Source organism: Hemiscyllium ocellatum, chromosome 7, assembly GCF_020745735.1.
Source record: "Hemiscyllium ocellatum isolate sHemOce1 chromosome 7, sHemOce1.pat.X.cur, whole genome shotgun sequence".
In the NCBI taxonomy this organism is placed as follows: domain Eukaryota; kingdom Metazoa; phylum Chordata; class Chondrichthyes; order Orectolobiformes; family Hemiscylliidae; genus Hemiscyllium; species Hemiscyllium ocellatum.
This window is the reverse complement of record NC_083407.1, coordinates 46,497,041-46,517,447: the sequence shown is the minus strand read 5'-3', so window position 1 is coordinate 46,517,447 and position 20,407 is coordinate 46,497,041. Positions and strand designations below refer to the sequence as shown.

At 38.2% G+C, this 20,407-nt stretch overlaps 1 protein-coding gene across 1 annotated transcript in view; it reads right to left on the bottom strand.

The window, feature by feature from the left end:
• Positions 1-1,112: 1,112 nt before the first annotated feature.
• osbpl11 (oxysterol binding protein-like 11) overlaps positions 1,113-20,407 on the bottom strand; it is an 80,688-nt gene continuing 61,393 nt past the window's right edge. The window contains exons 10-13 of the mRNA XM_060827157.1: positions 15,958-16,144; positions 12,854-13,036; positions 4,428-4,581; positions 1,113-2,858 (exon numbers count right to left, since the gene is read on the bottom strand). Of these exons, the coding sequence (XP_060683140.1) occupies positions 2,781-2,858; positions 4,428-4,581; positions 12,854-13,036; positions 15,958-16,144 (602 nt within the window). The 3' untranslated portion in view covers positions 1,113-2,780. The remainder of the gene's footprint in view (positions 2,859-4,427; positions 4,582-12,853; positions 13,037-15,957; positions 16,145-20,407) is intronic.

Here is a 20,407-nt window from a genome sequence, read left to right as displayed (position 1 = left end):
AGTATAAATTACATATATGCTGTAATGTGTTTTACAAGTTTGAAAGAAATTTTTGTTTGCTCAAAACCACGGAGTTTGATTCTTTATTTGTTGAGTAGGCAGCTGTGATCTAAACTTCATCTAAATAAAAGCGCTGCTCCCTAACTACATCACTTTTTATTTGATGATTTTTCTGGAATTACCCAGTTGACCCTGAAAAACTTCCTTACTAAAACATGGAGAAAGTTATCCTCTCAACCCATTAAAAAAAAGTCACAGAATTACCGCTTTCAGCAGCATTCAGATCCTCTATTATCCTTGTGTATTCCTGTCTCGTCTGAAAGAGGCACATCAAAAGATGGCAGCACTGTGGTCAGGAGGGTATAAAATATGTGCTGGCCATACCAATTACACTTTCATCCATGAACAATAAAAAAAAATTGAAGTTTAAAACCATTTTGCTTCAAGTCAGGAACCTGCAAGTAAAATTAATAGTTAAGTTATTAAAAGAATCGCTGAGATAAAATCACAATCTCAAGCATTTGAGTGTAAATTACGAACACAGTTGTCATACCAGGTGTGACCTCATTCTACGCACAAGAAAAAAGGTTTGTTTGAACAAACATATAACACAGGATTTTGACTGTTTTTAACTGTAAAATCTACACATTGCATCAGTTTAGCTTGGTTGTAATTTCATATTAATGCAAGACACAACATTGATATTCCCTTAAGATCCTAGTCTTATCCTACTGAATAACTAGACTAGGGCAGGAGAAAAGATGATATCACATCGGAATGATTTCTATCTGCTTCAGGATTAACCAGTGATCTTTAACACAAAAAAACAGCAGAAGTCGGCATGGACGGGTTGGACCGAAGCATCTGCTTTCATGCTGTACATCTCTAGACTCTATATCCCAATATTTTTGACTAGAGGTTATTTTATACTTGAAACTGAGAAACAGTTCTTTCCGAAGCATAGCTATATTAACTAATTTGGTGCATTTATAATGACTTGAGACATTTTTGAATTCTTATACATCAATATCATTTTTGCATCGCATTCTGCATTTTCTTTGACAACTCCCGAGGCGCAACTAGATAAATTTTTAAAAGAAAATATCACAAAATTGAGCGTTTTTGCAGTATGTTTAATTCAATCTTTTCACACTTGCTACTACTACAGGAGTGTCATTTTGAGTTTCCTTCAGTGCATTATATATGATTACAAAATATACAGGACTGCAGCCTCAAAGTGTTGTGTAACAATCAATATGCTTTCAAATTCATTTCTGATTTTAAACGCAAGTAATAATGTTTTCTGCTTTTACTGTCTCATGATCAAGAACTCAAAAAAAGTACTGCTCATTTCTTGCCTAAACATCCCAGCAACAAAACATTCTAAGATTCTTTTGAATTCAGATCTAACCTGTTAAATTACAATTAAAGTTATAAAAAAATTATACAGAATCTCACATAAATGTGTGCTTAACATGGAATATTGCACAACATGTAAGCTTATTTTGTAAGTTATGTTTTCTCACACATTAGAAAATACCAACTTTCAACTGTCAATGCATAGATGACAAAATTTATTCTTTGTAGCATGAATGGTACTGTCATTCTCACAAGATCAATATTTATATTTGTGTGAGACAACAATTAAATGGTCATGAATAAACTGACATTTCAGATTTATTGCAACTCTCAAGAGCCATACACACACACACACACACACACACACACACAAAACAGAATATCTCACCAGTGATGACAACATTTGAGTCTTTCTTAAACCCTAGTGTGCTCAACTACAGTTTACCAATGTGTCAACAGCATTATTAGGAGAGATATTCTCCACATTGTTCCCTTGAAAGTAATTCAGTTAAAATCACATTCTCTTTTTTAACACTCATATTATGGAGATTTGCTTACTAAGTTGCTTCTGCAAATAAATTGAAACAAAATCAATTCATAAAATTCTTTACATTTTCACTTCATCATGAAACATTAACTCAGCCATAATTCAGCTACAAAGATCACACACTCTAATCAGAACACAATACTAAAAAAATACAATATAAGGCACAACACTTTGGATACAAGGTATTTTGAATGACATTACTCAATGTAACAAGTATACTGTTTTCAATTTGCTTACCCTGTTTTGGGAATTTTTAAAAATTGCCTGCAATGTTTAAAGAAATGTACTTAAAAGGAACTTCATATGACAAATTTCTCCTGAATAGACTTTTTTTTAAAAAACAGCTTAAATAATAGATTAAGTCAAAAAGGTCACCCTGGCATTTTTTTAGTTACAACAATTTCAGACTGAATCAACAGTCCTGACTCTCAGCTATTCTTGTCAACTGCATGAACAAGCCGAAAAAAAAGCACTACACTGTGCCAGTTAGAAATAAATCTTTGTTTTGAGGCAGCAACGATCATTGAAGCAATACCTCATTCAAGTACTGGTGTCAAAATAATACAAGATCCTTGCCAAAAAGTAATTTAAGTCAAAAGGCTATAGATAAGATACAAAACGTAGTTGAGGATAAAAATTGCTTTCACTTGTTTTTTCCCGTAGCATTAAAGTGCCCTTCACGTTACCATGCCAATGTGTACTTGGAGTACGCAATTTATCATACAGACACACAATATTGGGTAAAAGCAGCTGAAAGATTAACTGCATTTTACATTTTAATATTAAACCCCATTATAGCTAAACAACATTGGTCACAGCTATGTTTTTGAATGATTATTTAATGCCATGTTGCTCTAGTCCAGTTGCAGAGAGTCTAAGGTGTCGGTGCACTTATCTCAATGTTGTCTCTTGTAGACCTCCATAGAGGCTTGTAGTAGATCCAACCGTCACCCTAGAAAATATGGATAAATAAAAATTAAGGTGCCTGTAACAGGTTTAAGCTTGTAAGTTAAGAGAACTTTTATTTAAAATAAAGGAGGCTAAAATGTTGCAGCAAGATCTGGAGGAAACTTTCTGATTTGAGTCCAAGGAATGTACAAGTATAGCAACATGAGGTAGCAATTGTTACATTAACCTTTACATCAGGGGATTTAGAGTATATAGGGTAAGAAGGTTAAAAACAATTGAAATTATATATCTGGCATTTAAAAGAATATGGTCTAATAACTAAACTAAATAGCAGATTTATTTTTTTAAAAAGTATTAAATAATTAAAGTTATCTGATGAAGCAACGGAGAGAGTTGATGAGGATAGTGCCATTGATGTTGGTTGTCAAAAGAGTTTTGGTAGTCTAAAATATTACATGTTAAACTTTTTGGAAAATTAAGGTCAATGAGATTAAAGGCAGAACAACATGAAGGAAATACGTATAAAAAAAGCAGAAAACACTTTTTGTTTGCAGATTACAGAGAATTTTTTGAGTTGGATTCCACAACTGTCTTTTTAATTGGTAGCAGGGAAGGACAAAGGATACAAGGTGTGTGGAAATTCAACAGAACTGCTGACATAGGAGCTTTAACTTGCTGTAGTTGAGTGGAAGCAAGTGCTGACATGGGATCATAAGGGACCATTATGTTGAGTTGAGGGGCATAGGTTGAAATGTAGGGCACGAGGGACCACTGGGGTTAGATGAAGTCACAAGTTGACATGAATGGGCATGGGAAATGGATGGGGTGGGTATGATCTAGAGGATATAATACAAAAGCTCACAATTGGCATATAATCCAACAGCTTAAGGTGGGCCTGTTAACCTGCCTACACTGGCATTTGGTAATTTATGGAGCTGGCTATGAACTGTTTTCTGGGGGTGGTGGGCCTGTTTCTAGCACATAACTCTTACCATCCCACCACATCATGTCAGAACGAAGATCTTAGGGCACCCTTTTCTCTCAGCGAGCTGGGAAGTTTCATGACTCTGCGCAAAACTTCAGGATAGAAAATCTAGGCCAAATGCTGAATGGTCTTCTTTAATAAAGATTTGAGACAGGGTTGGTGAAGAATGTCAGACATTAGATTGGATTGATCTATCGAAAGGGCTTGCACAGGCATTAAAGAGCCACATTGTCTCCTTCAGTGTTGCAATACAGTTAGTGAAAACTAAATTTCTTATTGACACCAACTTATAGTGTAAAATAAATCCTGCGAAAATATTCACTGAACCAGCAAGTTAGAATCATCAGCCTGTTAAAGTTCAGGTAAAGTCACACACACAAAATAATTCTAGCACGGAACTCCCAAAAGGTAGCAAAATTGGCGGAAGTGGAAGCAATAAACAAAATGGTAGTGAGGCTTCCTCCTTGACAGTGAAAAATAGCAGCAATTAAAACAGCATAAAATCAATTTCACAAATCTATAATTCTACAGCTTGCAACAAACACGCTATTTATATTCTCAAGCCTCTTTTGATGAATTGCAAAAATTTACAATTAACAGCAAAAATTTACAATTAACAGTCATCACCTCCTGGTGGAAATATTTCGTTTCCCATGGTGTCTCTGTCTCTGCACGGTGTCGTGCTTCTGATCTCTGACGTTCCTCCAATAAGCTCTTATATTCAGTTGCCTTATCTATGTTGTTTACCTCCAAAGCTTCAGTAACATGTTGCCACAAGCGTCTGTCAGAACACACAAAATACTTAAGTGAACATAATATACAGAAGTTTTTAAAAATTCACTTTCAGGAGAGATGTTCAATTTTTTTTTAAACTACTGCAGTAACCATTACAAAGATTAAGGTAAGTAGCTCCAAAATTTTGAACAAGTCCAATGGATGAGCATGGCAATCAAATAGATTGCTTTGCCCGAGACAGCATACAACTTCTTGAATACTTTTGGAACTGCACCAATACAGGTAAGTGAAGAGTATCCAATCACATTCCTAACTTATGACTTCTCTGTGATGAGTAGGTTTTGGCAAACCAGGCAGAGAGCCCGCCACGACAGAATACCAAACCTCTGACCAGCTCCAGTGACCATGAGATTTATGTTACTGAAACTGGTGAACTGAAATAATTCCTCAGAATGTTGAAGGTGTGGGACTGAGCAATTTTGTCATTATTGAATGTCATATGGAGGTAGTTATAATCTATCTTGTTGTAGAAGGTAATTTACTTGTCAGTAAATATGAGTCAGATCTTGATCCAGAAGTATCTGGCTCTGTTGTATATTATTGAAAATAGAGATGTTATTAATGTGTACAAGAGAATTTTCTAATTCACTATGTGGACGTACCTACTAGAGAAGGTGCAAAACTTGACCTACTCTTGGGAAATATGGCAGGGCAGGTGACTGAGGTGTTAGTGGGAGTGCACTTTGGGGCCAGCAACCATAAATCTATTAGATTTAAAATAATAATGGAAAAGGATAGACTGGATCTAAAAGTTGAAGTTCTAAACTGGATGAAGTATTTGACGGTATCATACAAAAACTTTCAAAAGTTGATTGAGGCAGATGTTTGTTGGTAAAGGGACAGCTGAAAAATTGGAAACTGAGAATCCAGACACAGTAAGTTTCTATTAGGGTGAAAGACAAGGCTGAGAGGTATAGGGAATGTTGGATGACTTGAGAAATTAAGGTTTTGGTCAAGAAAAAGAAGGAATTATGCTAGGTATGAACAGCAGAGATTGAGTGAATCCTTAGAAAAGTATACTTCTACTGCTTTATACTCAACAGGCAAATCAGGAGGACAAAAAGGGGGCATGAAATAGCTTTGGAAAATAGGGTTAAGGAGAATCCAAAGGGATTTTATGATTATATTAAGGAGCAACGGGTAACCAGGGAGATAACAGGGTCTTTCAAACGTCAGCAAGGCAGCCTGTGTGTGGAACTGCAGGAGATGGGAAGATATTAAATGAGTATTTTGCATCAGTATTTATTGTGGAGAAGGGTATTGAAGATATAGAATGTGGGGAAATAGATGGTGACATCTTGAAAAATGTCCATATTACACAGAGGTGGTGGTGCTGAATGCCTTAAAACGCATAAACGTAGCTAAATTTCCAGGACCTGATCAGGTGTACCCTGGAACGCTGTGGGAAGCTACAGAAATGATTGCTACAGGAGGTGCTGGAAGACTGGAGATTGGCTAATGTGGTGCCACTTTTTAAGAAAGGTGGTAATAACAAACTAGGGAATAACAGACCAGTGAGTCTGACATCGGTGGGGGCAAGTTGTTAGAGGAAGTACTGAGGGACAGGATTTACATGTATTTGGAAAGGCAAGGACTGATTGGGGATTGTCAACATGCTTTTGTGTGGGAAGTCATGTCTCACGAACTGGATTAAGTTTTTTGAAGTTGTAATAAAGAGGATTGATGAGGGCAGAGCAGTGAACGTGATCTATATGGACTTCAATAAGGCGTTCAACAAGGTTTCTCATGGTAGACTAGTTAGCAAAGTTAGATCTCATTGAATACAGGGAGAACTAGCCATTTGGAAACAGAACTGGCTCAAAGTTGGAAGACAGCGGAGGGTTGTTTTTCAGACTGGAGGTCTGTGAACAGTGGTGTGCCACAAAGATCGATGGGTCCACTATATTTGGTCATTTATATAAGTGATTTGGATGCAAACATAGCAGGTATAGTTAGTAAGATTGCAGATGACACCAAAACTGGGGGTACAGGGACAGGCAAAGGAGGTTCTCTCAGTGTACAATGGAATCTTGATCAGATGGGCCAATGGGCCAAGGAGTGGCAGATGGAGTTTAATTTAGATAAATGTTAGGTGCTGCATTTTGGGAAAGCAAATCAGAGCAGGACTTACACCGTGTAAATCCTAAGAGTCCTTGGAGTGCAGGTTCATAGTTTCTTGAAATTGGAGTCGCAGGTAGATAGGATAGTGAAGGCAGCGCTTGGTATACTTTCTTTTAATGGTCAGAGCATTGAGTAAAGGAGTTGGGAGGTCATGACATGGTTGTACAGGACACTGGTTAGACCACTTTTGGAATACTGGGCGCAATTCTAGTCTCCCTCCTATTGGAAGGATATTGTGAAACTTGACAGGGTTCCCAAAAGATTTACAAGGAAGTTGCCAGGGTTGGAGCACTTGAGCTATTGGGAGAGGCTGAATAGGCTGGAGCTGTTTTAGCTGGAGTGTCAGAGGCTGAGAGGTGACCTTATAGAGGTTTGTAAGCTCATGAGGGGCATGAATAGGGTAAATAGACAAGGCTTTTTCCTTCGGGTGGGGGGTGGAGTCTAGAATTAGGTAGCATAGGTATCAGGTGAGAGGGTAAAACTTTAACAGGGACCTAAGGGGCGACATTTTCACACAAAAGGTAGTGAGTATGGAATGAGGCAGTGGCGGAGGCTGGTACAATTTCAACATTTAAAAGGCATCTGGATGGGAATGTGAATAGTAAACGTTTAAGGGCGATTTGGGCCAAGTGCTGGAAAATGAGACTAAGTTAGGTTAGGATATCTGGCCAGCCTGGATGAATTGGATCGAAGGGTCTGTTTCTGTGCTGTACATCTCTATGACTCTATTGATCATTTTTGTCTTTAACTCAAGACAAAAAGAAACAATACCAGATTTCAAATTATCACAAACTGCTTCTGGTCAGTTATGACAACAGCTTTGCTGCAGGCAGGTGTGGACTGTTTTATTCTAAGTTATGAATGGAAATAAACATTGTGCAATTACCATAATGAAGAAGCCAACTGGACTCCAACAACCATAACTGTTTCCGTATTTTAGCATTCCTCCCAAGTGTCTTTAACTTCAGTTTGACTGAACGCTGCTTGGTGCCATAACCCACTTATGAAATTCGGGCGACATCCATGCTTGGATTAAGACTAACAAAATTTGAACACAGTACTCTGGTGGAATCCAAACTGAAAACACTGGGTAGCTAACCAATTACTTCCATGAATTTGATGATTGGAAGAAACAAGATGAACAAAATGTTTTGGGTTTGTGTTCTGCTTTTTGGGGGAGAAGTAGTATGAGAAAGAAACAGCTATTTGCTGTCATGGGTGGGGGATAGTGTATACAGGCACAGCAACCTGGGAACCCCCCCAGAAAGGGTCAAAACACTTCTTAAATGTGACCTCCAGCATTTTCATTTCAGAAAAGAATGTGACCAAGTCTAGTCAGCATTGACTTAATGCTGACACTCATGTCTCTGAGACAGAAGATCATAGATTACTTTATCCCATCCCCATAATTCCAAGGGACTATTCCTCTTCTCTTGAGCATAGATTTCCATTTTTTTTAAAAATAGGAATCCTAGCTCCTTGGTGATACCATCTCTGGGCGTGGCTGCTGAATAAACAGCTTCACTGTCGGAATGTAACTTTTTTTAAACAAAATTCATGAGATATAGCACTGCTCCTTGCCTTAATTACACTTGAGGAGGTTGCTCACTTAAGTGTACATGGTGCAGGTATACCCTTTGCATCGTTAGGAAGGGATTAGGATTTTGACCCAATGACAGTTAAGGAACAGCAATATATTCCAAGTTTCAGCGTTCCAGTAGCCCAATGTGGCAGTCTTGCAGCTTGTACTGTCTCCTCCTGAACCCAGGAGCTAGGAATTGAACCAAGATGGTTTTTGTCTTTTTTTCTCTCTTATCTATGCCTTCTGTCTATTAATAAAGGTGCTGTTATATGGAAATTTAAAGACTCGTTTTTGTAAAACATCGAAGTGACAATAAATGACTATTCTATTCAAAAACATGGTTGAAGTTTAACTTGGAAATGGTGGTTTCCCCATGTAGCTGTTGTTTTGTCCTGTTAGATGGCAGAGGTCACAGTTTGAAGATGCGGTTGCCAGTTAATGCAAAGCATCTTGTAGATTAGGCTTGGCCACCTTTTTCCACGTGGAGGCAATCATATTTAACTTTACTCTTGCACAAGGAACAGATGAGCAAATTTCAGAAAGATAATGTTTGCCACAACAGTAAACTTGAATTCCAGAAAGAAACAATTCCTGAGCAATAAACTGATCATTTTTAGTTTAATTATTATTAATTATAGAATAATTATTAAAAAGCATTATAAAAATGCTAAGCATCAGAACTAACTTCTTTTTGGCCTTGTCACCTGAAGAAGAAAGTAGAGGAAATGTAAGACTAGCCCGAAGTCCTGACAACCAGGGAAGAGGTAGGGGCCAGAATGAAATTTAGGAGTCAGGTTGAACTAACATTGACCTCTGTTAAGGCACACTGAGCTTGCAACAATGGATTTGCATACAAAAGTAGGGTTTGTTGCAGGTTGCTGCTTTGTGGATAGGTTTTCGTGGGTGTTTACATGTACATTGATATTTGATATTATCAGGTATGTGGGCAATTACTCACACCCTCCTCCTTTTGAATTCCCTCATTCATCCTCCTACTTTCATATCCTCTCACTAACCCACATCCCCAATGATTCCCTCACTTATTCATCTAATCTCCTGCCTCTCCTTTTATGCACACAACTGCACCTCCCATAGCCATGCTAACAACCCCCATGCCCACCTCCACAATTTCACTTTCACCCACTTACCTTCTCATCCACATTCTTACTCACCCACCCAACCCACATTCACTCCTCCCTCTACCAATAGCATGCCTGACTCTCATTCTGACGTCCACCCAACTCTCAACACTACCCTCTCTCTCAAAAAGGTCTGACTCTCATTCCTGTCAAGTACCAGTCCTTTAGCAGAATGTCAAGATGATGGTACTTGAGGGTTGTTAAACTGGACAAGATTATAGAGAGTTAGTGGGAGTCTTTAACAACAGAAGGATTTGAAGATGCATGGAGAAATTTAAAATCAAGGTATTGTCCAGGAGTCAGTGCAAATCAATGAGCACAAGGATGAAAGGTAATTAAGATTTGGAGCCAATTCACATAAGTGAAGTTGATTCCAGGGACGGAATGTGGGAAGCTGCCCAAGTGTACAATGGAATAGTCAAAGAGTGTGGTGCTGGAAAAGCACAGCTGGTCAGGCAGCATCTGAGGAGCAGGAAAGTCGATGTTTCGAGTATAAGCTTTCTGCAGTCCTCACTTTCTCCTGTACAACGGAATAGTCAAGTTCAAAGCTCAAGAGCACAGACTTAAGGTGAGGGGGGAAAGATTTCAGAGGGACCGGAGGGGCAACTTTTTCATGCAGAGGGTGGTATGTGTATGGAACAAGCAGCCGGTGGTCAGTTCAATTACAACAATTAAAGGGCATTCGGATGGGTACATAGTGGGATATCAGCAAAATGCTAGCAAATGAGGCTATATCAGTTTAGGATATCTGTTGTGGTTCTGTTCGCCGAGCTGGAAGTTTTTGCTGCAAACGTTTCGTTCCCTGGCTAGGGAACATCATCAGTGCTATTGGAGCCTCCTGTGAAGCGCTGCTGTGATGTTTCTTCCGGTATTTATAGTGGTTTGTTCTTGCCGCTTCCGGGTGTCAGTTTCAGCTGTAGTAGTTTGTATGTGGGGTCCAGGTCGATGTGTCTGTTGATGGATGTTCTTGCCGCTTCCGGGTGTCAGTTTCAGCTGTAGTGGTTTGTATATGGGGTCCAGGTCCATGTGTCTGTTAATGGAGTTTGTGGATGAATGCCATGCCTCTAGGAATTCCCTGGCTGTTCTCTGTCTGGCTTGTCCTATGATGGTAGTGTTTTCCCAGTCAAATTCATGTTCCTGGTTGTCTGAGTGTATGGCTACTAGGGATAGCTGGTCGTGTCATTTTGTGGCTAGCTGATGTTCATGGATGCGGATTGTTAGCTGTCTTCCTGTTTGTCCTATATAGTGTTTTGTGCAGTCCTTGCATGGTATTTTGTAAACTACGTTAGTTTGGCTCGTGCTGGCTATTGGGTCCTTTGTTCTAGTGAGTTGTTGTCTGAGTGTGGAAGTTGGCTTGTGTGCTGTTATGAGTCCTAAGGGTCGCAGTAGTCTGGCTGTCAGTTCTGAGACGCTCCTGACGTATGGTAGTGTGGCTAGTGTAGTTTACAAAATACCACGCAAGGACTGCACAAAACACTATATAGGACAAACAGGAAGACAGCTAACAATCCGCATCCATGAACATCAGCTAGCCACAAAACGACACAACCAGCTATCCCTAGTAGCCATACACTCAGACAACCAGGAACATGAATTTGATTGGGAAAACACTACCATCATAGGACAAGCCAGACAGAGAACAGCCAGGGAATTCCTAGAGGCATGGCATTCGTCCACAAACTCCATTAACAGACACATGGACCTGGACCCCATATACAAACCACTACAGCTGAAACTGACACCCGGAAGCGGCAAGAACATCCATCAACAGACACATCGACCTGGACCCCACATACAAACTACTACAGCTGAAACTGACACCCGGAAGCGGCAAGAACAAACCACTATAAACACCGGAAGAAACATCACGCAGCGCTTCACAGGAGGCTCCAATAGCACTGATGATGTTCCCTAGCCAGGGAACGAAACGTTTGCAGCAAAAACTTCCAGCTCGGCGAACAGAACCACAACAACGGACACCCGAGCTACAAATCTTCAACCAGACTTTAGGATATCTGGTTGACATGGACTAGTTGGACCGATCTATGTTGCATAACTGATTCGATAAGTCAGAGATAAAAAAGACAAGGATGTGGATTTCACCAAAGATGAACTGATATAGGGAAAAGTTAGCAATGTTCCAGAAGTAGAAGCAGGCAGTCTTAGGAATAGACCAGATAATGTGATTTGAAGCTACTCATAGTCAAATTTAATAACATCGTTGCAAACAGCCTTCTACAACATTAAACAGTTATCGAAGGGAATGGAGATGAAAGCTAAGAAACAGAACTTGTAGTTAGAATCAAAGATAATGGTTTTACTGTATCTGATATCTAATTGTAAGAATTTTCTGCTCATCCAGTAGTGAACAAACAATATCATAGTTTAAGAGATGTGGAGAAGTGGTTAGGTGGGGCTGAATTAGTCAAGTTACATGTGAATACAAGTGCGTGTTATTAGGTTGTGTTGCTAAGGGACAACTTCTAAACAATAAACAGGGATCTTCGAGCCAACAATGCAGTAGGGGGAAACCACTGTAGATTCACAACACTGAGTGATGAAATACCCCCTCATTTCGGTTCTAAATGGCAGACCCTTTGTCCTGGGGCTATACCCTAGTGTTTACCACTTTTAACTCCCTCAAGAATCTTGCATATTTCAATGAGATCATCTCTCATCACTCAGCAGACTGAGTTGTCTCATCCTAGAAACTAATCCATTGATTCATTGCTGCATGGTCTCCAAGGCAAACACATCAATCCTATTATATGAAGACTACAGTTGTGCACAGTGGTCAGCTTTGTGTAGTTCCTCCCAGAATAAATTCTCCAGATTATAAGAAAATAAGAAATTGGATCAGGAGCTCACGGAACTTGCCATTCACTAAGAGCATGGCATATCTGATTTTGGATGACAGTCACAAATGGTACTGAATATTGCAATCATTGGTGAACGTGCCCACTTCTATTTGTGGCTAAAGCGAGGACCAGTCAATATTTCAATTAGACATTAGTGTAGTACCAGAAGTGACAATACCATGCCAGAGGAACCTTGATTATCTGAAGTACATGGGCGGGGAATATTTTGTTCGGTTAATTTAATGCCGGATAACCTTGTTTCGCTAAGCATCGGGACCTTGCAATCTCACCGGATCATCCAAAATTCGGACAATCGCGGTTCCTCTGTACTGTGCTTCAATACAAGCAAAACTATTCATTGTACATGGGTACATATGGCAACAATAAATCAAATCACCCATCATTATTAGTTTCCTTACTGCAAAAGTAAAAAGAATTCCGGATGTTGGAAATCTGAAATAAAACAATAATATTGGAAAATCAAGCAGATAAGATAGCAGGTGAAGAGGAACAGTTAACATTTGAGGTTGAGTAATATTCTTTTATTGATTTCCTTACCTAGATTCAAAAGGGCCTTGTTTTTCAATTGGTCGCACTCGCTTTTTAGTGACAGGAAGTTTAGTTACATCTACAGTTCTACTGTTTCCATTGTTGTAAGTAAATTCGAGCAGACCATTCCATTCACCCTGCACTCTGCACACAACAGTGTTCGTCGCATTGTGTTTTACTTCAGCTGTCACCCTGAAAGGAGAAGTTACACATTTTTGTGAGATGTAGAAATGATTAAACTAAAAAGAACTACATTTCTAGTTTCTTCTTATGCTATTAATACTCTCAATCACAATGGCTTGGAGCAAGAATGAATGTCATCATCTTCACCCAGCGTTATCTTCATCTCCCTCAAGTGGAGCTCCAAAATTTAGACAGACTGCCTTTATCTTAACTTTTATCTCCTTTCCCACATAATCTGGTCCAGCTCCTCAATCATGATACGCCTGATTCCCTGTAATTTTGCACCTTCCCCATCCTCTTGCAGCTCATCTCTTTCAGGAAACCAACAGCTGACTATTGACTCTCCCCAACTCAACCATTCTAACTCCTGATAGTAGATACTGCATGGTGTAGTTAATAACTCTTTTCCCTCAAACCATTATTCACCCTTATTCAAACCATTATTATTCTTTGTTATGAAAAGTGCAGTCTAGAATCACCCATCCTTCTTCAACTGGCAGGAATGTGCACCTGTAACTAGAATTTTAAAGGCGGCGGTTTTAGGTTTCTAGGACATTGGAAGAAGGTAGAATTAATACTGTTCAGATGGGTTTTCCTGAACTCAGCCAGAACCAATGTATTTGCAGGGCAATGTCCTAGCACCTTTGTGAAGGGTTTCAACAATACTGCTAAAGATGGTAACTTGGATGTAACATTAGAGAGGAAAACTAAACAGCACATGAAATGGGGGTTAAAATTACACAAGAATAAGAAACAGTCAGCTATGCGTAGTTAGAATAAGAGGAAATAAAGTAAGATCTAAATTTGGGATACAGTGCATGAAAGTAAGCGTGCAGAATATGGTAAATATGGTTAATTATCTGCAGTTGCAAAGAATCAAGAGGGAATGTTATGTCAGGATGAGGTCAGAAACCTGGCTCAAAAAATGTCAAAAAATGTAGATTTTAGCATTCTTGGATAAAAGATGTTCTGATGTATGTTTAACAGAAACATCAAGATCTCGAGGTTTTTGGCCAAGCTTGACCTACTTCCAATGGCTAGTTAGGGATAGTGATCGTATGGTTCAGCATGGGTGTGGAATAGAACAAGTTATAATCTGGATAAAAGACTGACAAATAATTGGTCAAGAGCCAATTACAATTGAGTGGGAACAGATCTGATCCAAGTAAATAGAATTGCAGACTGCCAGGCAAAACTAAATGAAGAATACGACTCTAGCTTATAGGCTAACAGGTTTATTTGAAATCACAGCAGCTTTTGGAGGGCAGACCCTGCACCTGACGAGGGTCTGCACTCCGAACGCTCGCATGATTTCAAATAAGCCTACTGGACTATAACCTGGTGTCGTGAGACTTCTGACTTTGCCCACCTGAGTCCAATACTGGCACCTCCACATCATAAATGAAAAATAGCTAGTTTTTTAAAAGAGAAGATATTTTGGGTCGAGTAATGGTACATGCCCACAATGGGGGAAATGTAGGGAAAACAAAGTCAGTATTCCTCAAATGATGACAAAAGATGAAAAGTCGGACAAAGCATAAAAAAGATACACAAGACAAACTCCCCTGTGAAACTAAAATGAAATAAAACAAAGACCTGTTGATGCGAAACAAGCAAAATAGGAATTTCTGGGGAAACTCAGCAGGTCTGGCTCTGGCAGCATTTGTGAAAAGAAAACAATATTCATGGTTTGAGTCTGGTGACCCTTCTTCAGAACTAATAGTAGCTATGAAAAGGTGGCATCTATGCTGATGATGGTGAGGGTATGGGGCCAAAAATGGAGGAGTGAGCGGATAGATGGAGAGGGAGTCCAGAGACAGAGAAAAACAGAAAAAGGAGTAGACAAACGGATTGTTAATAGAAAGGTGGCTTCTCTTCTTTCCAGGCAAAGTGATAGTAGAGCTATGAGTAGGTGAAAATGGGTTGCCTCTACTGAAAACATGACAGGACCTGGCGGGTGAGGGTGGGTAGTGAGCATAGGTGGTGTTCGTGCTCTAAAATTATTAAGTTTAATATGAATCTTGAAGGCTTTAAAGATCTCCAAGTGAAAAATTAGGTGTTGTTCTTCCAGCTTGAGTTGAGCTTTGCTGGAGTACAGCAGCTATCCTGAGATGGAAATATTGGCATAGGAACACAGCAATGTGTTGAACGGGCAGGCATTTGGAAACTCAGGGTCATTTTTTGACAGAATGTAGGTGCTCTGCAAAGTGGTCATCCAGTCTAGTCTGCACTTCAACTCCTCTTTTATTTGCTCATTGTCTCCATTAACACCACATAGTACACCTGGGCAGAAGAGAAACTATCAACAATCCCTTTGTCTGCCTGTATTTTTTCTCTCTGGACTCCTTTCCCTTCCTATTTCCAGTACCAGCATAAATACCATCTTTTCCCAGCTTCAATCAGTATCAAAACATTAATACTGTTTCCTCTTCACTGATGTTGCCAGACCTGCTGAATTTCTCCAGCAGTTTCTGTTTTTGCATGTTCCCACATGAAACTCTTTTCTCTAGCTCAATTTAGCTTTGTTTTAATTCAAACTCACATTCAATCAAGCATTCCGTCACTTCTCATTATGTTTTGATCTTTGTTTCAAACTCCTTATATCGCATTGGAATGCTATTTTAAGTTAAATGCAAACTATTTCTGGTACTGTAATATTATCTTGAAATGATTTCAGAACATTAAACAAATTAAAAACAAAGATCATCACTTTAATCTTTCAGTGATAGACTGAAAAGAATTGAATGTCTATCCTTAAGCATTCCTCAATTATAGATGATTCATACTTCATAGTTTAATGGCTTTCATTAGCTTTTCTTTACACATTTTGCAATTTTTTTTACACTTACAAGAAAGTGTTAAAATTCTGTGCATTTCTATTAACCATGCCACCGCAGATCATTGGTGCATATAATTAGGAATAAGTGTACCTGTGAAGTTTGCCACCATAAAATGGTTTTGTGTGGAAAGTAATAGCTGCAGAGTAACCAGTCTTTACACAGTTGACATTAACTTTTCCTCCAAGTTCTACCCAAGGAACAGTCAAAATGGAACGAGCATATGCACAAGGAAGAGTAAATGTGTACTCCTCGCCATGTTCCAAGAGGCATAGAAGACCTAAATGGCATAAAAACCATTCACTTATTATGTTGTCATTTGCATATTTGTAAGAAACTACTGCAACACACTGTTTGAAAACATACCAGACAATTAAATTTAGTCAACAGTCGCAGCCTTAAATAAAAGCTCAACACATTGAACTAGCAAATTGTTACAAATTAACTTGCATATTCTAAGTTTGAAGAAAAACGCCTATAAAAATACATGTTGAACATTGGCTTATGTATTCATTTAGAAAACAGGGAACTATTTCAAAATACCCAAATTTCCCTGTATTGGGATTAAGGACTACCTAATATTACCACACAGGAGAATTCAAAATACAATATTTCTTCATATTTTCCAATGTGGTATTTAAAAAAAAACATCAGGTGTTATAGAAGTGACTGGAGTACCTAGTTTCAGTCTCAATTTAAATTATTGAATAAATTGTTCTGCTCACGGTTCTCAGGAGGGTTAATGCATTGCATGGTACACACATTCATATAGGATAGCCCAGATTCATCCTCTGGCTTAATTTGTTGCCAGGTCTCAGTGTTTAAGGCAAATTCAATGCAAGGTGCAACGTAGAGGGTTTTTGCATTAGGGTTAAAAAGAAAGTCAGTCAATCATGATTTGTCCTCCTAACCTCTCAAGGAAGATGTGATTATTTGGATCTTGATTAAAGAAAGGCCCAGATCTAATTCAGATATCATCATTGCACTCCTAACCTAAGCTTAGAACTAAACTCAAGCACCATACAAGGCTGTTTCCATGGAACCAGTATCAGTCACTACCTTAAGAGGAGAAAATTCAAAACACGATTAACATATACTGACTCAAATAAAGGTAAGCAATTCCCTACCTTGCATAGCATTCTTCATTCTTCAAAAGGATGCATCCGCCATTCCACAGGATCAGTCCAGGTTGTCAACAGGGAAAATCACAAGGGCCCTTTAAGATAGTTTTGACATCATGTGATCTTCCCTTCTTGCGCCATATAAAGGCACCTCCCTACGTTACTTTGTAGCTCTTAACCAGAGGGAGTAGAACAAAGAAATTGTAAACAGATATACATTTAGGTGGATATATGGATCTTAAAACCCTTCAAAGAATTGGGAATAGAAGGCCTGAATCAAGTGATCCTCAGTACATGGAGGAAACTATAAAAAAGAAAGGAAGATAATCTCATGGGTAAATACTCATTCTGGTAGCTGCCATATATGATCGGGGTTTGACCTGGTGTTTCACTTAGTGGGACAGGGGTTTTAGATGGAGGCTAAGAATATGTTATTAGAACAAGTCATCCAAATTAGAAGGTCATTCTTGACTCCAAGCTAAGTCAAGACAAACTTGATATAATTATTTTCAGATGCATGACTGCAGATGCTGTCTAAGGTAATTTCTAAAGTGGAAATTATATGAGGCTCAAAATGTACCACATCAGAACTCTTGTTTCATGAAAGTTTCTTGACTAAAATTATTAGGAGGATAAAATTAAATAAGTTAATCATTGTTTGGAAATCCTAGTTCTACATGAGGCAAGAAACCAGATTTGCACTTTGTTTTTCCATGTAAAATAGAACCTTGTGTATACAACCTGTGTTCTGATGGGTCCCTGGGCCCAAAATGTTAACTCTGATTTCACTCCACAGATGCTGCCAGACCTCTTGAAATTTTGCAGCAATTTCTGTTTTTGTGTCAGATGGCCAGCATCCACTTTGGTTTTAAAACAAAACCAAGTCCATTTGACATCGACATATTTGCATCTACAAACAGCCGATCTTTAGAGGTAATTAATAAGAAAAATTATTTCCTGTGGAGAATTAAATTCTAATAGCACAAATTAGGGATGGCCGTACAGTTACTGGAAGTTTTGCAAATATGGACAATTTAATCAACAGTGCAAGCTTTTACCACGACTATATATGGCCAGTGTTATAGAGTGCAGATGTGCATTAAATACAACTAAAACTAAGTCTAACTGGTATCTGAGAGCTGTATTATATAACCATGATTCTTGCATATACGTATAGGGATATTCTCCTCAATATGTAGTTATACTGAAATGAATCATTTCAATATTATGTTGTGCAGGGAACCAAAATTGCAAAGCTTCACTAGTTACTTGCATCTATTTACCTTTAAACTTTCTTCTGTGTGCTAATGCTTTTACCCTATTTTGTTTACAATTACATTTATAAAAACTTAAAACAACTGCCATGTTTGTTCCTCACTCAAGAACACCTCAGCCTGCACTTTGCTCTCAGAAAAGAGATGTAGTCCCATTCTCACTTTGGGCTTTGTTATGGATACACAATTTGCAGCCCATCAGCCGTCATCTCAGGTCAGACATCATTCCAATAAACCTATTATAATAATAGGTTATGCATAATACTTCTAAATCCAGGCTGCCCAAATCAATTATCAATTGAAATTAACTCTACCAAATACCAGTAAGATTTGCTAGGCCCTAGGGTAATACTGATTATAGACAACCTTTATGACCACCTTTGGGGCGTTAGCAAGCTACTGTACCATTGACAGAGTGGCAGTTCATAATACATATCATTTCACAATTAGTAACACTGAATTTCTGTCCTCAGGTGAACTGTTCTCCTTGAGCTAAAGTTGCATTTGAAAGGCAAAAATAGGATTGCTTGCCAGTGCAATGTACACATTCTAACGAGGTTTGTAAAAACACGTTCTAACGAGGTTTGTAAAATCTCTGCACATATTGTCCGTTTTGGATTTAATTTGTTTATTGAGCCAGTTTCAACTCCACTTGCCCTCTTACAGGTTACAGGAATAACGAGAAAGAAATGCCTCTGCAAAACTGGGAAGTAGTGACATAATGCCTAACAATGTTCTAGAACATTTCATCTTCAGGGCTTAATCACACTGAGAACAATGCCTTAGCAATTGAATTAATTGTTCTACATGTAAAATCAGAAACTGGTAGAAAGCATTTTAGCAAACATAAACTAAAAGTTTTGAGACCTAACGTAGCCTAGAGTATGCAAAAAGAGGTCCTGATAGGAACTTGCCTCACAAACAATGTTATAAATGCAAGAGGCACTGTCTCACACCAAAAGTGAAACACAATCAATCCTAATCTCACAATGCTAAAGTAATGTGGAGGAAATTCAGTTCCTCTGTAACATCAAAAAGTTAACGCATGGCTGTTTTTATAAATCCTTTCCTGATCTTTACATCCGTAGTTTGCTGTGTTGTAAAGGCAGCTACCTTCAGGTACAACTGACAAATCAGAGGACAGTAAATGCTAACAAAAGATAAAATTCCTGTACCTCAACAGTCACTATGGAATTTAGAGTGCTCAAATCTCAAAAATGATTACTGCCTTACAAATTACATTTTTGTAAACTAAGTGAGTGAAAGTGCAATATTTCTTGTTTTCTTCAAGAATTTACATAATATGAAAACTCCTAACAGCAATGATAGAAATAGTTCTGTTGAACAATAGTTAATAGAACTGAACACCACCTTAGGGAGGATCATTTACATAGCACAGTCATCTGGATAATATACAAACAAACACATCTTAAAAAGATTGGGTCCTTATGATTTTTCCTCAATGACAACTTGGCTGATCCTACAGAATGTAAAGGATGCTGAAATGAAGGAAATGAAAATGAAAACTATTTCTCGTAAACTTGAAAATGCAAAGCTCATGTTGACTCAATCAAAATTCTAACACTAGCTGAAACATTGACATTTATATTAAGCAGATGTATACAAGACAATGGAGATTCACCTTGAGAACCTACAGAGGTACAATACTGGAGACCTTTAGTCAGTTTTAAGAAAACACAGTATAAAATAAACCTGTTTAAGATAAAGCAAGGCAAGTTACAAGTAATAAAAAACAGAAATCACAAACCATAAAGAGCAAACATTTAAGTGGGTTAAAACAAAATAAAGTCTGAAATGAAACCATGACCTCCCAAGTCAATTATTGCTATCTATTGCAAATGTATGAAACTTAATAGTTTTCATACAGTTTGTAAAATGTGAAGATAAATGATGTGATATGATACAGGAGAATTGTCATTACTGACTTCCTCATAAGAGAACTGAAGGTTTAAATGAATGAATTGACAATATCTGCATTGTTAATGTCAGTACAACATACAGAATTTGATCCACCAAAATTGTCGTGTGATCCATTAATCTATATAACTAAAATGATAACTACCAACAAATCAGAAAAGTGCTGATCTATGCTGACCAGGAACTGAACATCTCAGATACAAAATATAT